This window comes from Thalassophryne amazonica, chromosome 2, assembly GCF_902500255.1.
Source record: "Thalassophryne amazonica chromosome 2, fThaAma1.1, whole genome shotgun sequence".
In the NCBI taxonomy this organism is placed as follows: Eukaryota; Metazoa; Chordata; class Actinopteri; order Batrachoidiformes; family Batrachoididae; genus Thalassophryne; species Thalassophryne amazonica.
In genome coordinates this window covers 70430708-70447848 of record NC_047104.1, presented here as the reverse complement: position 1 = coordinate 70447848, position 17141 = coordinate 70430708, and the positions used below count along the sequence as shown (strand labels likewise).

The following is a 17141-nucleotide window of genomic DNA, read 5'->3' as shown; positions in this document are numbered from 1 at the left end:
GAAAAATTCTTACCGCATTTTCCTGAGAGGGCACAGTTCACTTTCCCGTTTCTTTTATCTTTCAGGTGTGTTGATGAAGCCAGCGACAATTCCACGGATTCTTGTCCTTATAAGACTTTTTCAAAGTCTTTCTCGCCATCTTCTCTCTGTGTGACGTCGGTCCGTGACACAGACATGCTGCACAAATCTTCTTTTAAAAACTTGAAAGCTCTAAAAGTTTGGGATATCCACATGGTAAGTTTAGCTTAAGTGTTGCACAGGAGCCACACAGCATCGCTGCAGCAACCATCCAGTCCTGCTTTACGACAACCGTTGTAACAGCCACAATTTGAGTGGCAGTTTTCCTCAGCGAAACTCCACGGATCCGAGGAAACTGATTTGTATCTGTAACACACAGATCAGTGTCCGCAGACTTATAAAACTTACACGATGTTTAAAAAAAGAGAACGCTTTGCGATAAGCATTTTAAAAACTCAGTGATGTTCACGATTAAAGAGTACATCACTAACACCCCACCTCCCCTCCCCATGATGAAATCCGTGGAATCCCGCAGATCCACGGAGTTTTCACAGGGCTGTGAGGGAGTTTTTCCTTCCCACTGTCGCCAAGTGCTTGCTCACAGGGGGTCGTTTTGACCGTTGGGGTTTTTCTGTAATTATTGTATGGCTTTGCCTTACAATATAAAGCGCCTTTGGGCAACTGTTTGTTGTGATTTGGCGCTATATAAATAAAATTGATTTGATTTGATTTTGTGTACAGCTCACAATATGCCTTTTCCTTCTCTTTTCCCACTTCTCTTTTCGCCTTACGCCGCATCTCCTTGTACTCCTGTCTACTTTCTTCATCTCTCCGACTATCCCAAAACTTTTTCGTCAACCTCTTTCTTATGCTTTCCTGGACCTCTTCATTCCACCACCAAGTCTCCTTGTCTTCCTTCCACTGTCCAGATGTCATACCCAGTACTGCCCTAGCTGTCTCCCTCACCACATCTGCAGTACTTTTCCAGTTGTCCAAAATTGCTTCCCCTCCAACCAGTGCTTCTCTCACCTGCTCGCTAAATTTCACACAACAGTCTTCCTCCTTCAGCTTCCACCATCTGATCCTTTGTTGAGCTCTCACTCTCTTCTTCTTTATCTCTAAAGACATCCTACAAACAACCATCCTATGCTGTCTAACGACACTCTCCTGCTACAAACAACCATCCTATGCTGTCTCACGACACTCTCCTGCCACCACCTTACAGTCTCTGATTTCCTTTAGCTTGCATCTCCTATAAAGTATGTAGTCCACCTGTGTGCACCTTCCTCCACTCTTATATGTTACGCTGTGCTCCTCCCTTTTCTTAAAGTAGGTATTCACCACAGCCATTTCCATCCTTTTTGCAAAATCATCTACCATTTGTCCTTCCCCATTCCTATCCTTGATACCATATCTACCCATTACTTCCTTATCACCTCTGTTCCCTTCACCAACATGCCCATTGAAGTCTGCTCCTATCACCACTTATCCTTGCTTGGGCACACTCTCCACCACCTCATCTAACTCACTCCAGAAATCTTCTTTCTCCTTCATCTCACAACCTACCTGTGGGGCATATGCACTAATGATATTCATCATCACCCCTTCAATTTCCAACTTCACACTCATCACCCTGTCAGACACTCACTGAACCTCCAACACACTTTTAACATACTCTTCCTTTAAAATTACCCCAACACCATTTCTCTTCCTGTCCTCACCATGGTACAATTTGTACCCACCGCTGATGCTCCTGCTCTTACTTCCCTTCCACTTGGTCTCTTGCACACACAATATGACTACCTTTCTCCTCTCCATCATATCAGCCAGCTCTCTCCCTTTACCAGTCATACTACCAACATTCAAAGTCCCCACTCTCATTTCCACCCTTCTAGTTTTCTTCTTCTCCCGCTGTTTGTGGAAACGTTCTCCTCCTCCTCGTCTTCGCCCAGCAGTAGCCTAATTTCCACCGGCACCCTGTTGGGCAACAGCACCGGTGGCGGACGTTGTTAACCCAGGTCTCGACTGATCCGGTATGGAAATTCGATTCTTGGTCTGCATAGTTGGGTTGGCTTGTTTTACGCGGGATGCCCTTCCTGACGCAACCCTCCTCATTTATCCGGGCTTGGGACCAGCACTCAGAATGTACTGGCTGCACACCCCATGTGGCTGAGTTATCATACAAATTGGAAATAACAGAGATAAATAATTCTTATGATTTGTCAATATCTTCAATATAAACATCACACCAATTTTGAATCATTAAGTCCATTCTGAGATTTTCCATAGTAACAGTTATTTTCCTTATTAAGTTTGCCGTTTCATTTTGATCATTTTATCAACTAAAGACTGGAAAGCAACAAAAAACTGGAAAATGATCATTGACATCACTAATGAGTAATCCACCCGTTAAATTTCTTACAGTAACATTTGTTAATATGTTGTCGACAAGTGTCAATGTGTTCGTAGTTATCCTAGTTGGATGTGTAATCACTGGATACAGCCCCATACAAAACACAGAATTTATAAATTCCGTTATTTGTGGTTGACCATGAGGATTTAGGAAATCTATATTAAAGTCTCCACAAACAAATAAAAGCTTATTATTTATAATTAATTGTGTTACACATTTCAATCAATTTGTCCATGAAAATATTAATATTTGAACCAGGACCTCTATAAACACAGCTTATATTGTAATTTTCATTTTTTACATTTAATTTCCACTGTGACACATTCCATAACATTCTCCAAAGAAAATTACATATTTTGTACTTTGATTTGTCACTTTTGTGGTGTGTTGCCTTGGGTCCTGCCGGGTTTCTGTTTTTCTCTCTCTCTATCCCCAGGTGGTTGGACACGGAGCTGATTGGGGACTGTCACACCTGCTACTCATCACTGTGCACAGTATTTAACCCAGTTCAACACATCCACCTGTGCCAGAAACTCATTTTCCTCGACCTGGTACCTGGCCTCTCTATCAGATTTGTATAGCGTTTTGTGCGTTCCTATGCAGGTTTTTTCTGCCTTCAGGCTTTGGAATCTTAACGCTTCTGCAGCCCTCTGTTAGTTAATTTGACTGCTGTGATCGCTCTGTCACTCTTGTGCTCACGTACCATTAGCTCATCCACTTACCTGTCTGTCATCTTCCTTCCAGCCTCTGTCGGCTCCGTCGATGACCACCTGGACCCAGTCAGGGATCCATTTGAACCTCACTTCACGCTGGGCTCTGGGCTGACGGATACGAATCCCCATTTCCACCGCAGTGCAGGCCGCGCCTCCTCTCCTCAGACCACCTTGCATCATTCCAAATTTTGTTGCATATTTCCATCATTTTGTAATAAATCCTGTGGTTCATCCACTTTCTCTGTTCTCTGCATTTTGGGTCCAATTCTGTCCAGGCAAACCATAACAGGAGTTTCTGGCCAGTGTCATGGATCCAGCAGGAACGGATTCCGTCCAGCGAGCCATCTCTCTGCAGGGGGAGTTCCTGAGGAAGCAACAGCAGCAGCTTGACGCTCTCCTGGATCAGGTTCAAAAACTCACACAACAGCTGGCTCTCTCACAGGCACATCTCACTGCACTCTCCACTCAGGTTGATCAGCTCACAAACACTCCCCCACCAGTTTCGCCTCCTTCGGTGTCTGTAAAGGCTTCGCTTCCTCTGGTTTCAGTAACGGCACCAGCAGCGGCAGTTCAGACCCACAAACCTCACATTTGTCACCCAGATCTGTTCTCTGGTGATGTAAATACTTGTTCGGCTTTTTTGATGCAGTGCTCCTTGGTTTTTTTCTCAGTGTCCCTCCCATTACGTGACTGATTCCAGCAAAGTGGCGTATGTTATAAATCTGCTCCGTGGGGAGGCTCGTACATGGGCCACCGCTCTCTGGGATAATGAGTCCCCCTTTAGATTAGTTCCAAGCTTTTTCTCAAGAGTTTAGGCTCATTTTTGATCATCCCATGCAGAAGCACGCCACCTCGCAGCGCCTCCTGTCCCTCTGACAGGAACACCACAGCGCCGCGGAGTATTCCATTCACCTCCACAATCTCGCCGCCGAGGCGGACCGGAATCCCAAGGCGTTGCAAAGCATTTATGTTCACGGCCTGTCTGAGGCTCTCAAAGATGAAATGGCGGTACAGGATGAGCCACACGATATTGATCAGCTTATCGCTCTTGTAATCAAAATAGACAATTGGTTAAGGGAGCGTCGGCGGAAGAAAAGCTGGAGGGCTGACCACAGCACCGCCACCCCGATCCCTATGCGACACGGACTAGGTCCTTCTATGCCGAGTTCTGCTGGGCCCCTTCTCTCTAGTCCTCCAGCTCCCCCTGCTGACAAGCCCTTGCAGCTGGGCAGGGCAAAACTGTCCCCTAATGAGTGGCGCTGGAGACTGGAGTATGTCTCTATTGCGGTGCTAAGGGGCATGTACTTAGCTCCTGTCCTGTGTGGCCAAAAGAAAGTGCTCACCCGTAAGATCCGGGCTTCGGGTGAGCCAGGTCCAATTAACGGATGCTAATTCATCTCACACCCAAGTCCCGGCCACAATCTTGTTTGGTCAGCATTCACTCTCATTACCTGCACTAATTGACCATGGGGCTGAGGGAAATTTCTTAGATCTCAAGGTGGTCACCGAAGCATGCATCCTGTTAAATGTGCATGCTTTAGACTGCACCTCCTTGCCACCCATCACCCACCAGACCGAAGCGGTCACGTTGGTGGTGTCCGGTAACCACCGTGAGACTATCTGTTTTTTTGTATTTTCCTCCACTTCCCCACTGGTGTTAGGACATCCTTTGGCTGTGCTACACAATCACAAACAAATTGATTGGCCAACCAGGACCATTACCCAGTGGAGTGAAGCCTGCCTCAGATGGTGCCTTCATTCTTCGATTCCTCCCAGCTGTTGTGCCGGGGAGTGTCACTTCACACCCCCTGATCTCTCTTTAGTTCCTGAGATTTATCACGACATTGCTGAAGTATTCAGCAAAGATCGTGCCCTGTCCCTCCCTCCTCACAGACCATACGACATTTCCATCGATCTCCTCCCCGGCACAAAGTTTCCTTCCAGTCGGCTGTACAACTTGTCGCGTCCGCAGAGAGAATCGATGGAGACGTATATCCGGGACTCCCTGGCTGCAGGGCTGATTCGGCACTCCTCGTCACCACTGGGGCTAGGCTTCTATTTTGTTGGCAAGGACAGTACCTTGTGCCCGTGCATTGATTTCAGGGGGCTGAACACCATCACGGTCTGCAACCGGTACCATCTCCCCCTCCTTGAATTCCATGTTCACGCCTCTGCACGGTGCAACCATATTCACCAAATTGGGCCATAGGAATGCTTATCACCTAGTTTGTGTCAAGGAGGGCGATGAGTGGAAGAGTGCATTTAACACCCCGCTCAGACACTTTGAGTATCGAGTTATGCCCTTTGGCCTCACCAACGCTCCCGTCACGTTTCAGTTGCTCATTAATGATGTCCTTCGGGATTACCTCAATCACTTTGTGTTCGTCTATCTCAGTGACATCTTAATCTTCTCCCCCTCTTTGTCCGAGCATACTAAGCATGTCCGTCTGGTCCTCCACAGATTGTTCAGGCTGAAAAATATGACTTTCACAAGGACACCATCTCATTCCAAGGGTTCACTGTGTCACACAAGATACAGCCTGATCCTTCCAAGGTAAAAACCAGTGTTAGACTGGCCTACTCCCACCTCAGTCAAACAGCTACAGCAGTTCCTCGATTTCGCCCATTTGTATCGCCGGTTCATCCGCAATTACAGTCAGGTTGCAGCTCCACTCACAGCTCTCACCTCAGTTAAGGTCTGGTTTCAGTGGTCTCCGCATGCCGACGTGGCCGTCAATCGTCTCAAGCACCTGTTCTCCACTGCCCCGGTCCTTACTGAACCCAACCCGGACTGCCAGTTCGGTGTTGAGGTGGATGCTTCCTATCTGGGTATAGGAGCCGTGCTTTACCAGCAGGCGGAGGTTGATGGTCGCCTCCATCTGTGTGCCTTCATCACCCACCGTTTAACTCCTGCAGAACGAAATTATGACGCTGGTAACCTGGTGGTCAAGGTGGCCCTTGAGGAGTAGAGACATTGGCAGTTCCTTTCATAGTATGGACAGATCATAAAAACCTCCAGTACATCCAGTCAACAAAATGCCTCAACCCCCAGCAAGCCAGGTGGTCCTTGTTTTTTGGGAGGTTCAACTTCTCTATCACTTACAGACCTGGATCCAAAAACAAGAAACCAGATGCTCTCTCCCACCAGTTCAATTCCCCCAACCTTCCTCTGTCTTCGGCCCTCATCCTTCCTCAGTCCTTAGTGGTGGGCACCCTGGAGTGGGACATTGAAAAGACCGTCCGGGAGGCTCTGGAACGACATCCTGACCCGGGCGGAGGACCGCCAGGATGGCTGTTTGTTCCGCCAGAAGCTTGATCCCAGGTCCTGCAATTTTTTGACAGAACTTTGGACCTTCTTCAGCGGCACTTCTGGTGGCCCTCAGCCCGAGCTGATGTAAAGGACTTTGTCCAGGCAGGTACCACATGTGCCAGGGGTAAGAGCCTCCACTAGCCCATCTCCGGCCTACTCCATCCTCTTCCTACTCCCAGATGCCCCTGGTCTCACAATGGCTTTGATTTCATCACTGGACTCCCCCCATCCCAGGGAAACACTGTTGTGCTCATCATCGTGGACCGGTTCTCCAAGGCGGCACACTTCGTGGCCCTGCCTAAATTACCATCTGCTCTGGAGACTGCTGACCTCTTAGTCCATCAGGTTTTCGGGCTGCATGGTATTGCTAGTGACACTGTGTCTGACAGAGGCCCGCAGTTCACATCTTGGGTTTGGCGGGCTTTCTGTGCAGCTTTGGGTGCCTCGGTCAGTCTCTCTTCGGGGTTCCACCCCCAAACCAATGTCCAGGCGGAACGGGCTAATCAAGACCTTGAAGCCGCCTTACGATGCATTACGTCCTCCCACCCGTCCAATTGGAGCAATCACCTTCCACGGATAGAATATGCTCACAACTCCCAAACCTGCTGTGCCACCGGACTATCGCCATTTGAGGCCTTGTTAGGCTATCAACCTCCATTATTCCCCAGCCAAGAAGAGGAACTTGCTGTGCCTTCCATGCCACTACATCTCAGGCGTTGCCGTCGGGTGTGGAGGACAGCCCGTTCCACCCTCCTGCAGAGCAAGGAACTGACCAGGTGCCTTGCAGACCGAGACAGGACCCAGGCCCCAAACTACGAGCCCAGGCAGGAGGTGTGGTTGTCATATCAGGAAATTCCCCTTCAGACTAAGTCCAAGAAACTGTCTCCCAAATACATTGGGCCATTTGTGGTAGATCGGATGGTGAATCCAGCTGCTGTTTGGCTCCGTCTGCTGCACTCCCCTCCGCATCCACCTGGTGTTTCACACTTCCCACTTGAAGCCGGTGCAGGCCAACCGCTCTGCCCACCTGCACTTCCTTCACCTCCTGACTGAATCATGGATGGCCACCCTGACTGGATGGTCACGAAGTGGCATAAACCTGACATAAACAAATTAAAATGTGTGAAATTCCAAGTGTTCCAATACTTTTGTAGGGCACAGTATCCCAACCTTATGATGAGTGCAAAATGAGTGTGGTATTATTACTGTTTTGTTTAAGAATGATTAATTTTCACCGTTGCTGCACTTTGTGTCAAATCATAGTCATATCGTATATCATATTGATATGACAATTCAGTAAGGTATATCTTCTATTATACGAGGTCTGTCCATAAAGTATCGTACCTTTTTATTTATTTTTTTTAACTATATGGATTTGATTCATATGTTTTCATGTCAGACAAGCTTGAACCCTTGTGCGCATGCGTGAGTTTTTCCACGCCTGTCGGTGACGTCATTCGCCTGTGAGCACGCCTTGTGGAAGGAGTGGTCCCGCCCCATTGTCGGAGTTTCATTGTCTGGAAATGGCGGAATGATTTGGGGGTTTTTTCCATCAGAATTTTTTCAGAAGCTGTTAGAGATTGGCACCTGGAAACTATTCGAAAAATTTATCTGGCTTTTGGTGAAAATTTTACGGGCTTCACAGAGAATAAGGTCTGTTAGTACAGCTTTATGGACCCCTTTAAGGATGCTCAGCGCGCCGCGCTCCGAGCTGCGACGACACGGCACAAGCCACCGGACCATTTCTGAGCTGATGGCTCTGTGGATATGAGACCGTCGTGTGCTCTTTCTCTGGTTATCACAAGAGCTGGACATCAGCCATTTTCCGGCAGATTTCACTTTTAACAAGAGATTTTGTCATGGAAAGCCGCGCGGAGGCTTCGCGCGTCACGACCGATTCGCTTTGGAAGCGAGACAAAGGAACACCTCCGTTTCGGCGTGTCAGAGGACAAGCTTGGACATGTCTATCTCGGCTTTCAATGCTTACCAGTCCAGTAAGTATCAGTGAAATTGTGGACAGCTGGACATGTCCAAACTTGTCCTCTGACACGCCGAAATGGAGGTGTTCCTTTGTCTCGCTTCCAAAGCGAATCGGTCGTGACGCGCGAAGCCTCCGCGCGGCTTTCCATGACAAAATCTCTTGTTAAAAGTGAAATCTGCCGGGAAAATGGCTGATGTCCAGCTCTTGTGATAACCAAGAAAGAGCACACGACGGTCTCATATCCACAGAGCCATCAGCTCAGATGGTCCGGTGGCTTGTGCCATTCGTCGCAGCTCGGGAGCGCGGGGCGCTGAGCGTACTTAAAGGGATCCATAAAGCTGTACTAACAGACCTTATTCTCTGTGAAGCCCGTTAAATTTTCACCGAAAGCCAGATAAATTTTTCGAATAGTTTCCAGGTGCCAGTCTCTAACAGCTTCTGAAAAAATTCTGATGGAAAAAAACCCCAAATCATTCCGCCATTTCCAGACAATGAAAATCCGACGACGGGGCGGGACCACTCCTTCCACAAGGCGTGCTCACAGGCGAAAGACGTCACCGACAGGCGTGGAAAAACTTACGCATGCGCACAAGGGTTCAAGCTTGTCTGACGTGAAAACATATGAATCAAATCCATATAGTTTAAAAAATAAAAATAAAAAGGTATGATACTTTATGGACAGACCTCGTACATTCCAAATCTAAGGTGGAACTCCACTAGTGTTTACTAAGGTACACCTAAATATCTTTAAAGCAAAAAAAAAAAAGAGAGAGAGAGAGAGTAGAGCCACATAGGTGCCTGGTCTTGAGAGCCAGGAATGGTAGGTTAAAAAGCTTTTTATCCCATGGGAACTCTCCTACCCACCTAAGTGGCTGAAGAATATGGACAGTAAGTATATAAGTGACATAAGCTGAAAATCAAAAAAAGAAAAATACTTAAAAAGGTAGGGAGTATGGGGGGCAGAGCCCCTCCAAAAGCTGAAAGGCTAAATAAGGAAAATTCTTAAAAAGGTGGGGAGTCAGCTAAAAGGTTTTAGTCATGCTCCCAAGAAGCATTCTACTGAAAAAAGTCTGAAGGACCTAAAGGACATGGTTATATGGCGAGGAGTAGGGCTGGACCGATTAGTCGAGTAAGTTGAATAATTCGATTACAAAAAATGTTTGAGGCAAATTCTGTGCCTCGAAGCTTCATTTAACATTGTAGTACAAAACTGACTCAGAGCATGTTCAACCTCCAGCTGAAATGCATCTGCTGAATTGCAGAGAAAGAGGGATAAATATATATATATATATATATATATATATATATATATACACACACGAGGTCTGTCAATAAAGCAACGGTCCTTTTTATTTTTTTTCAAAAACTATATGGATTTCATTCATATGTTTTTACGTCAGACATGCTTGAACCCTCGTGCGCATGCGTGAGTTTTTCCACGCCTGTCGGTGACGTCATATCGCCTGTGAGCACTCCTTGTGGGAGGAGTCGTCCAGCCCCTCGTCGGAATTCCTTTGTCTGAGAAGTTGCTGAGAGACTGGCGCGTTGTTTGATCAAAATTTTTTTCTAAACCTGTGAGACACATCGAAGGGGACACGGTTTCGAAAAATTAAGCTGGTTTTCAGTGAAAATTTTAACGGCTGATGAGAGATTTTGAGGTGATTCTGTCGCTTTAAAAAGGACTTCCCACGGTGCGAGACGTCGCTCAGCGCTCTCATCCGCCGTCGTCAGCCTGTTTTCAAGCTGAAAACCTCCACATTTCAGGCTCTGTTGATCCAGGACGTTGTGAAAGAACAGAGAAGTTTCAGAAGAAGTCGGTTTCAGCATTTTATCCGGATATTCCACTGTTAAAGGAGATTTTTTTTAATGAAAGACGTGCGGACGGATCCGCGCGTCGGGACGCAGCCGACGCGGTGCGGCGGCACAGGAAAAACACCTCCGTGTTGATAACCATTGTAAAATCCAGGGCGGCTTTTAAATGGCTTTCAGTGGAGTGAGTATATGAGAAATTGTTTAACAGCAGGACATGTTCCAACGTGTCCTTAAGGCTTTCAACAGAGGTTGTTTTTCCTGTGGCGGAGCGACGCGCGGACCCGTCCGCACGTCTTTCATTAAAAAAAATCTCCTTTAACAGTGGAATATCCGTATAAAATGCTGTAAACCGACTTCTTCTGAAACTTCTCTGTTCTCATCACGACGTCCTGGATCAATAGAGACCTGAAATGTGGAGGTTTTTCAGCTTGAACAGGCTGACAACAGGCGGCTGAGAGCGGCTGAGCGACATCTCGCTCCGTGGGAAGATCCTTAAAGCGACAGAATCACCTCAAAATCTCTCATCAGCCATTAAAATTTTCACTGAAAACCACTTAATTTTTTGAACCGTGTCCACTTCGATGTGTCTCACAGGTTTACAAAAAATTTTGATCAAACAACGCGCCAGTCTCTCTCAGCAACTTCTCAGACAAAGGAATTCCGACGAGGGGCTGGACGACATCCTCCCACAAGGAGTGCGCACAGGCGCAATGACGTCACCGACAGGCGTGGAAAAACTCACGCATGCGCACGAGGGTTCAAGCATGTCTGACGTAAAAAACATATGAATGAAATCCATATAGTTTTTGAAAAAAATAAAAAGGACCGTTACTTTATTGACAGCCCTCGTATGTATATATATATATATATATATATATATATTATTATATATATATATATATATATATATATATATATATATATTTATTATTATATATATATATATATATATATATATCACACAGGGACCCAGTCCATCAACCTTTATAAAAAAAACAAACAAACAAACAAAAAAAACAAACAAACAAACTTAAAAATGGTTATATTTTACAAGTTGAAGAAAACAAAACAGAAAGCCACATCCCATCGCCATTTCAGCAAAATGCCAACACTTTGGTGCAGTGACATTGTGCCATTGCTTAGGGAGAGACCTGGACTACTGATGCTGTTTAAAAACACAAAAGTATTTTTTATCCGATTACTCGATTAATCGTCAGAATAATCGATAGAATACTCGATTACTAAAATAATCGATAGCTGCAGCCCTAGCAAGGAGCTTTTCCAGGCATGTGAGAGGCAAATAAAGAAAAATGCTTAAAAAGGCGGGGGTCTGGAGGGGAAGCGAAGCCCCCCCCCGAGGCTAAAAGGTTTTAGTCATGCTCATGCTCCCAAGAACCATTCTACTGAAAAAAGTCTGAAGGACCTAAATGACACGGTGAGATGCTGACAAGCTTCGCTCATTCATGTCTGCGACATATGCATATATCTGTTGAAAATTTTGTCAAAATCTGTGTAGTAGTTTTGACATAATCCTGCTAACAGACAGACAAGTAAACGCAGATGATTTTATTATGTCCTTGGTGAACGTAATAAAAATAAAATAATAATAAAAAATGGCTGTTTGTGCAAAATTTGTGGGGCGGGCGGAGGAGGTCTTGCCTGTGGCGGAATTCAGTGTAGAACTGCCACTGGGAGCATTTGGACATTACAGCAGCAAACAGAGAGAGACACAAACACAGTGCAGCAAGTCTGTCTCTCTGTGTCACAGCGCAGTAACTGCATGCCCATAACTGTTCGATGCTCCTGTTAATTTAAGATGAAACTAGCGTGTGGTCACGCATACTTTACATATTCTCCTTTGTTGACAGTCATCTTGTCGCTTTTGTTCCCACAGTGTTTATTTTTAGCCTCTCGCTCGTAGTATGTTCTGACTGCTCGCATCCCCGCAAGATTTGCATTGGTCCTGTGGGACCCCAATCCCAATGCAGCCCTGTAAATGACAGCTGTTAGAAGCAAGTTTGAGACAAAATCAAAGCTGCTGATTTCAACAGACAATCAATACAGCCAGAGGGTGTTTTCATCAGATGGCCAGTCTCGGAAGTACAAATTCTCACCATTTTCGAAGTGGATATTTTGCCAGATACGGCAAACACGCACCTAGCGCTATTTGACCAGATCTCCTCGCTGATTGGCTAGTTCAAATGATGTCATCACAGAGGATATTTCAACATGGCGGCGTCCTCTGCATTGAGTGTTGGTGCTAATGTTTCATCTTTAAATGCTGTTTTGGGTGCCATAAAGTCATTTGAATTGGAACAGAAAATCACCTACTGGCGGAGGGATTCTCGGACACTAAAAGCAGCTCAAAAATGTGGTACAGAGCCGTACCCGAAATTATTCCACCATGTGGTGAAAATTATTTCCACAGTGCCCGAAATTATTCCACCACCTTGCCCAAAATTATTTCCACTGGCGCTTTTCATCAACCGCGTGGGTGGAAATAATTTTGGGCATGTGTGGAAATAATTTTTGCAGTCTTGGTAATTTTCTGTGTTCGGCGGCGGGGATGATAAATTAAATCTGCAAATTCAAGACAATAAAACAAAAATACAGAAGTCCATGTCGGCATGTGTGTTTATCCGGTTTTTTTCTCTGTCAATGTCACGTCTGCAAAACATCTGATCAGTCACCCCCGAAAATAGTGAATGGTAAATGCCAATTTTCAACAATGAAAATCAATACCCAATATCGAGCTACTATCATGAATGTGAAATAAGGAGATCTTAAACTCTGATCGCCTTTAAGTTCCTGCCCGACCGCGGCAGTTCCATTCCGTCGTGAATAAATTTAGAAGCCGGCAAAACAGCGCAACCCCCATTTTGCCGGTGCTAGCTATGGCAAATATCATCCATTTCAACTTTGCAGAGGGCGCCGTCATGGTGACATAAACTCTGCGATGACATCATTTTGAACTAGCCAATCAGCGAGGAAATCCGGTCAAACAGCGATAGGTGCATGTTTTTCCGTATCCGGCAAAATATTCACTGCCTTTCCTTTTTTACTTTCAAGGGTTGATATAGTCACTTGCCCAGTTTCCGGATCACTGCTGTAGTATTTGCGCCACTGTTTCTCGTAATCAGCACGAATAAGCTAATACTTGGTACCAATGGAAAGACTTATGTTTTGTCTACAAACGACCACAAGCTCAACCGGATCCAGCCATCCTTATGATCAGCAGAGGAATCAAAACATTCCGGTGTCTGTGGTGTGCGCACGTTTTCTCACTCATTCCTGCAAGTTTGAAAGTAACGATCTCTAAGACGTAGCAAAGGTGAGTTAGCCATCCAAAGTTTTTGGTTCTAGAGTGGGAAAATAGCTTACTTACTTGGGTAGAAAATGTCAGTGCGTTATGTCTTGCTGTTTAATTGCTGCGCACATTTATCTCTGGTGCGAAAATTTGCCGGTTATGGATCACTGAGGCAGCAGCCTCGTGTCAGTACTTGTGAGCCTTGTGTACTTTGGGGGTCATCTCAACATCACGAATGTGCATGAATGTGGGGGCTTTTACTTTTTAATTCGGGAGAAATCTCACCCCCACACTTCATTTTTTGCTCATAAAAACGTATAACGGCACCTTTCGAAACTAAGTAAATTCTCATTTAATAAGTATAATTTCTATCTTTTTGTGTCCAAAACACATTCTCGGGCACAGTGTGTATCATTCTGCATTAGAAGGGCTCCAGCCAGACGCCAGGAATGACCCCAAAGTGACACAGTGTCGTGATCCAGAACTGGGCAAAGTGATCCATTTCTGGCAAATGTTTGCACCACACATAATGTGGCTTCACACTTTAACTAGAAGCGGTACTCCACCCAGACTTTTCAGCTAAATAACATCCAAATACCCAATACAACAATACACAATTAAAGGACATTCAGTTGCATTATGGCTCCGTATAGCGGGACTTTAAAAAGGTGATCCGGAACTGGGCAACCGTCTGTATATTCTATGTTACATGATGTGTATGTGCTCTATTTTGTATCAGTGTCTGCATTTATATACTTGTTCATTTTTGTATCTCGCAATGCCAAATAAAAATTATGGAAGGGAAAATATATACATGTATATATTATATTATAACGTTTAACGGCTACGGAATCAGTTTCTTAGAAAAATAAGTGTATAAAACCCGGTCTCCAAAGTTTTCCAAAAAATTCGCAGTGAGTCACGACATTTCCCGGAAGCAAATCGTGTTGTTTTGACATGAGTCCGTGTTGTGGATGCACAGGTTGTTGTGTGGAGCAGTCTCACCTGCAGCAAGAAGGCCAGAGGCAGACGGCACAGGTCGCACTGCAGCGCGGCCGTGGATGGCAGGCCTCCCTGGCTGAGCCACGCCGGCTTCCCGCCGACTTTACTGGGGAACTGCGGAGACTGAAGCCGCCACGGCTCCGCCTCCTCCAAGAAACCCAGAACAACCTCTGCCGCGGCAAGCTCGCTGTCTACCGACATACTGTCTGTAGACAAATAAAGTACTGCTTTTACGTAAAGCCTGACAAAATTTCAGAAGTGTGCACTCCAGCACATGTAAACACGACAAAGTACTGCTTTAAAATGCTCCCGTGTAGAAACACAGACTGCAATTCGTTCCGTGATCACGTCAGAAGTATTAATAGCAACATTATTCAATATTAATAGTCAATATTCTATTCTGTAAAACGCCCCCCCCCCCAAAAAAAAAAAAACCCAGAGCACAAGAAGGCATATACATATAATGTATTTAGTAAGACATTTATGCAGCTAAATATATTTATGTCATATTAAAATAAATAGGAATCGCGATGAGATCAGCGGGTCACACTAGTAGACAGAAAAGTCGCCACTGTGCGTAATATCTGAAGATGTCACCGTTCAAAGTTACTCGTGATCCATCACACTGACAAATCAGCGCTGTGCATAAAAACACATCACATCCTGATGGATCACAATCCGTTTTAAAGATTTTCACTTAGCAAGCATATAGTCTCAAGGACTGGTTGTGGTTTGGCTCAGAATTGTGTCCAGTACAGGTGGGATTGCGCACACCGATCGGACTGTGCAGGAGTATCTTTTTCGAACTGCATTTAAAAAGTCCCTCAACTTGAGAGCACGTCCTGCTGCTGGACTCAGCCCACAGACACTGGACCAGACAGCAGAAAGAGCAGACAAACAACGTCTGCAGCAGCAGGCGGATAACACTGACCACTGATGAAATAATTATAGGCCTCCAAAAACTTGAAAGCCTTAATGGTCGTCGTCTTCAAGATTTAATTTCTCACAATATCGCTTTCGATCTTCGGGATCAAGAGCTGACAAGTAATCTTAAGTCATCTTCCCGTGCGTTCTCACCGCATCTGACTGGAGTCTGGAATTTTCTGCCTACCGTCTGTGCGCATGCGCAGGAAAGTCGGACGTAAACGACAACAGCGTTGATCGGCAGCATGCAGATCGAAGCCGGCGGGCACACGCTGGTCAGAGTGACTTTGATTAATAAACATACAAAAGGTGGTGGGAACAAAGTTGGCTGGTACGCATGTCTCATGAATCCAGCGGTGATTCTGCACACGAACTTATTTCACTGCGAGAATAACAACATTTCTGTGCGAATAAAGAGCTGACAGGTTGCTGTTTCCAACTGACCACTAGATGTCGCACATGATCTGCACTGTTTCTTTTAGGCCGTAGGACATGTAATGAATTTTTCCAATTTTTCATTTTCTTTCAACAGTGGTGGTGGTGGGACCTAAAACAGGTATGGCCTCGTAGGAAAGGTGTCCCTGGTCAGCACCGCTGTACTGATAGTATTGCACACCGGGCATTTGCCCGCTGGCCTACTGGTCTGCGGATTTTTTTTTTTTTTTTTTACGAAGTAAAGCGAGCTGCGAGTTTTTCATCCGCGTTTTTTTTTTTTTTTTTTTTGTAGCAGCTACGACTCGTCGTCACCTCTTAAAGCGCGGTGATAACAGCACACCTGCACTGAGCTTTACAAAGACATTTTTATGCTTTTTTCCTCCTTTATTTAGAGCTGAGCTGAGCCGCTCCGTATCTGCACGTTAAAACAGCTGATCCTCCGCGACGCGTCAACAACTAACACTATTTTACACACAAATGCACCTAAAATCTCTTTCTGAGGACCACATGATGTGAAAACACAATAAAACTTTCTTGCCTGTAAATTTGGTCATGTTTTCTGCATAAATAAATGTTATCCATTCTTTGTGCTCAAACGCCAAAGCAGGGGCGAATCCAGGTGGAATGGGGGCGTGAGGCAGGGATGTCCCCCCCCTCACAACACCCCTAGATTAAAGGTCCAGTTTTGAAGCCTTTTTTTTTTACTACAACTACTAATACTACTTAAAATAATAATAATTTCGACAAGTAAAACGTTTAGAGAAAATTTAAATGTTAGAAAAATGTTAGAAAGAAACTCAGCCCATGGGGTGTGCAGCCAGTACATTCTGAGTGCTGGTCCCAAGCCCGGATAAATGAGGGTTGCATCAGGAAGGGCATCTGGCATAAAACAAGCCAACCCAACTATGCAGACTCAGAATCGAATTCCCATACCGGATCGGTCGCGGCCCGGGTTAACAACGTCCGCCACCGGTGCTATTGCCCAACAGGGTGCCGGTGGAAATTGGGCTACTGCTGGGCGAAGGCGACGAAGAAGAGGAGGAAAACGTTGCCACGAACAGCGGGAGAAGAAGAAAACTAGAAGGGTGGAAATGAGAGTGGGGACTTTGAATGTTGGTAGTATGACTGGTAAAGGGAGAGAGCTGGCTGATATGATGGAGAGGAGAAAGGTAGACATATTGTGTGTGCAAGAGACCAAGTGGAAGGGAAGTAAGAGCAGGAGCATC

General features: G+C 45.6%; 1 protein-coding gene across 1 annotated transcript in view; it reads right to left on the bottom strand.

Annotated features, from left to right (window-relative positions):
• Positions 1-14845, bottom strand: part of pdcd2 (programmed cell death 2) — a 59968-nt gene extending 45123 nt beyond the window's left edge. The window contains exon 1 of the mRNA XM_034187559.1: positions 14560-14845. Coding sequence (XP_034043450.1) covers positions 14560-14757 — 198 coding nt within the window. The 5' untranslated portion in view covers positions 14758-14845. The remainder of the gene's footprint in view (positions 1-14559) is intronic.
• Positions 14846-17141: the final 2296 nt, after the last annotated feature.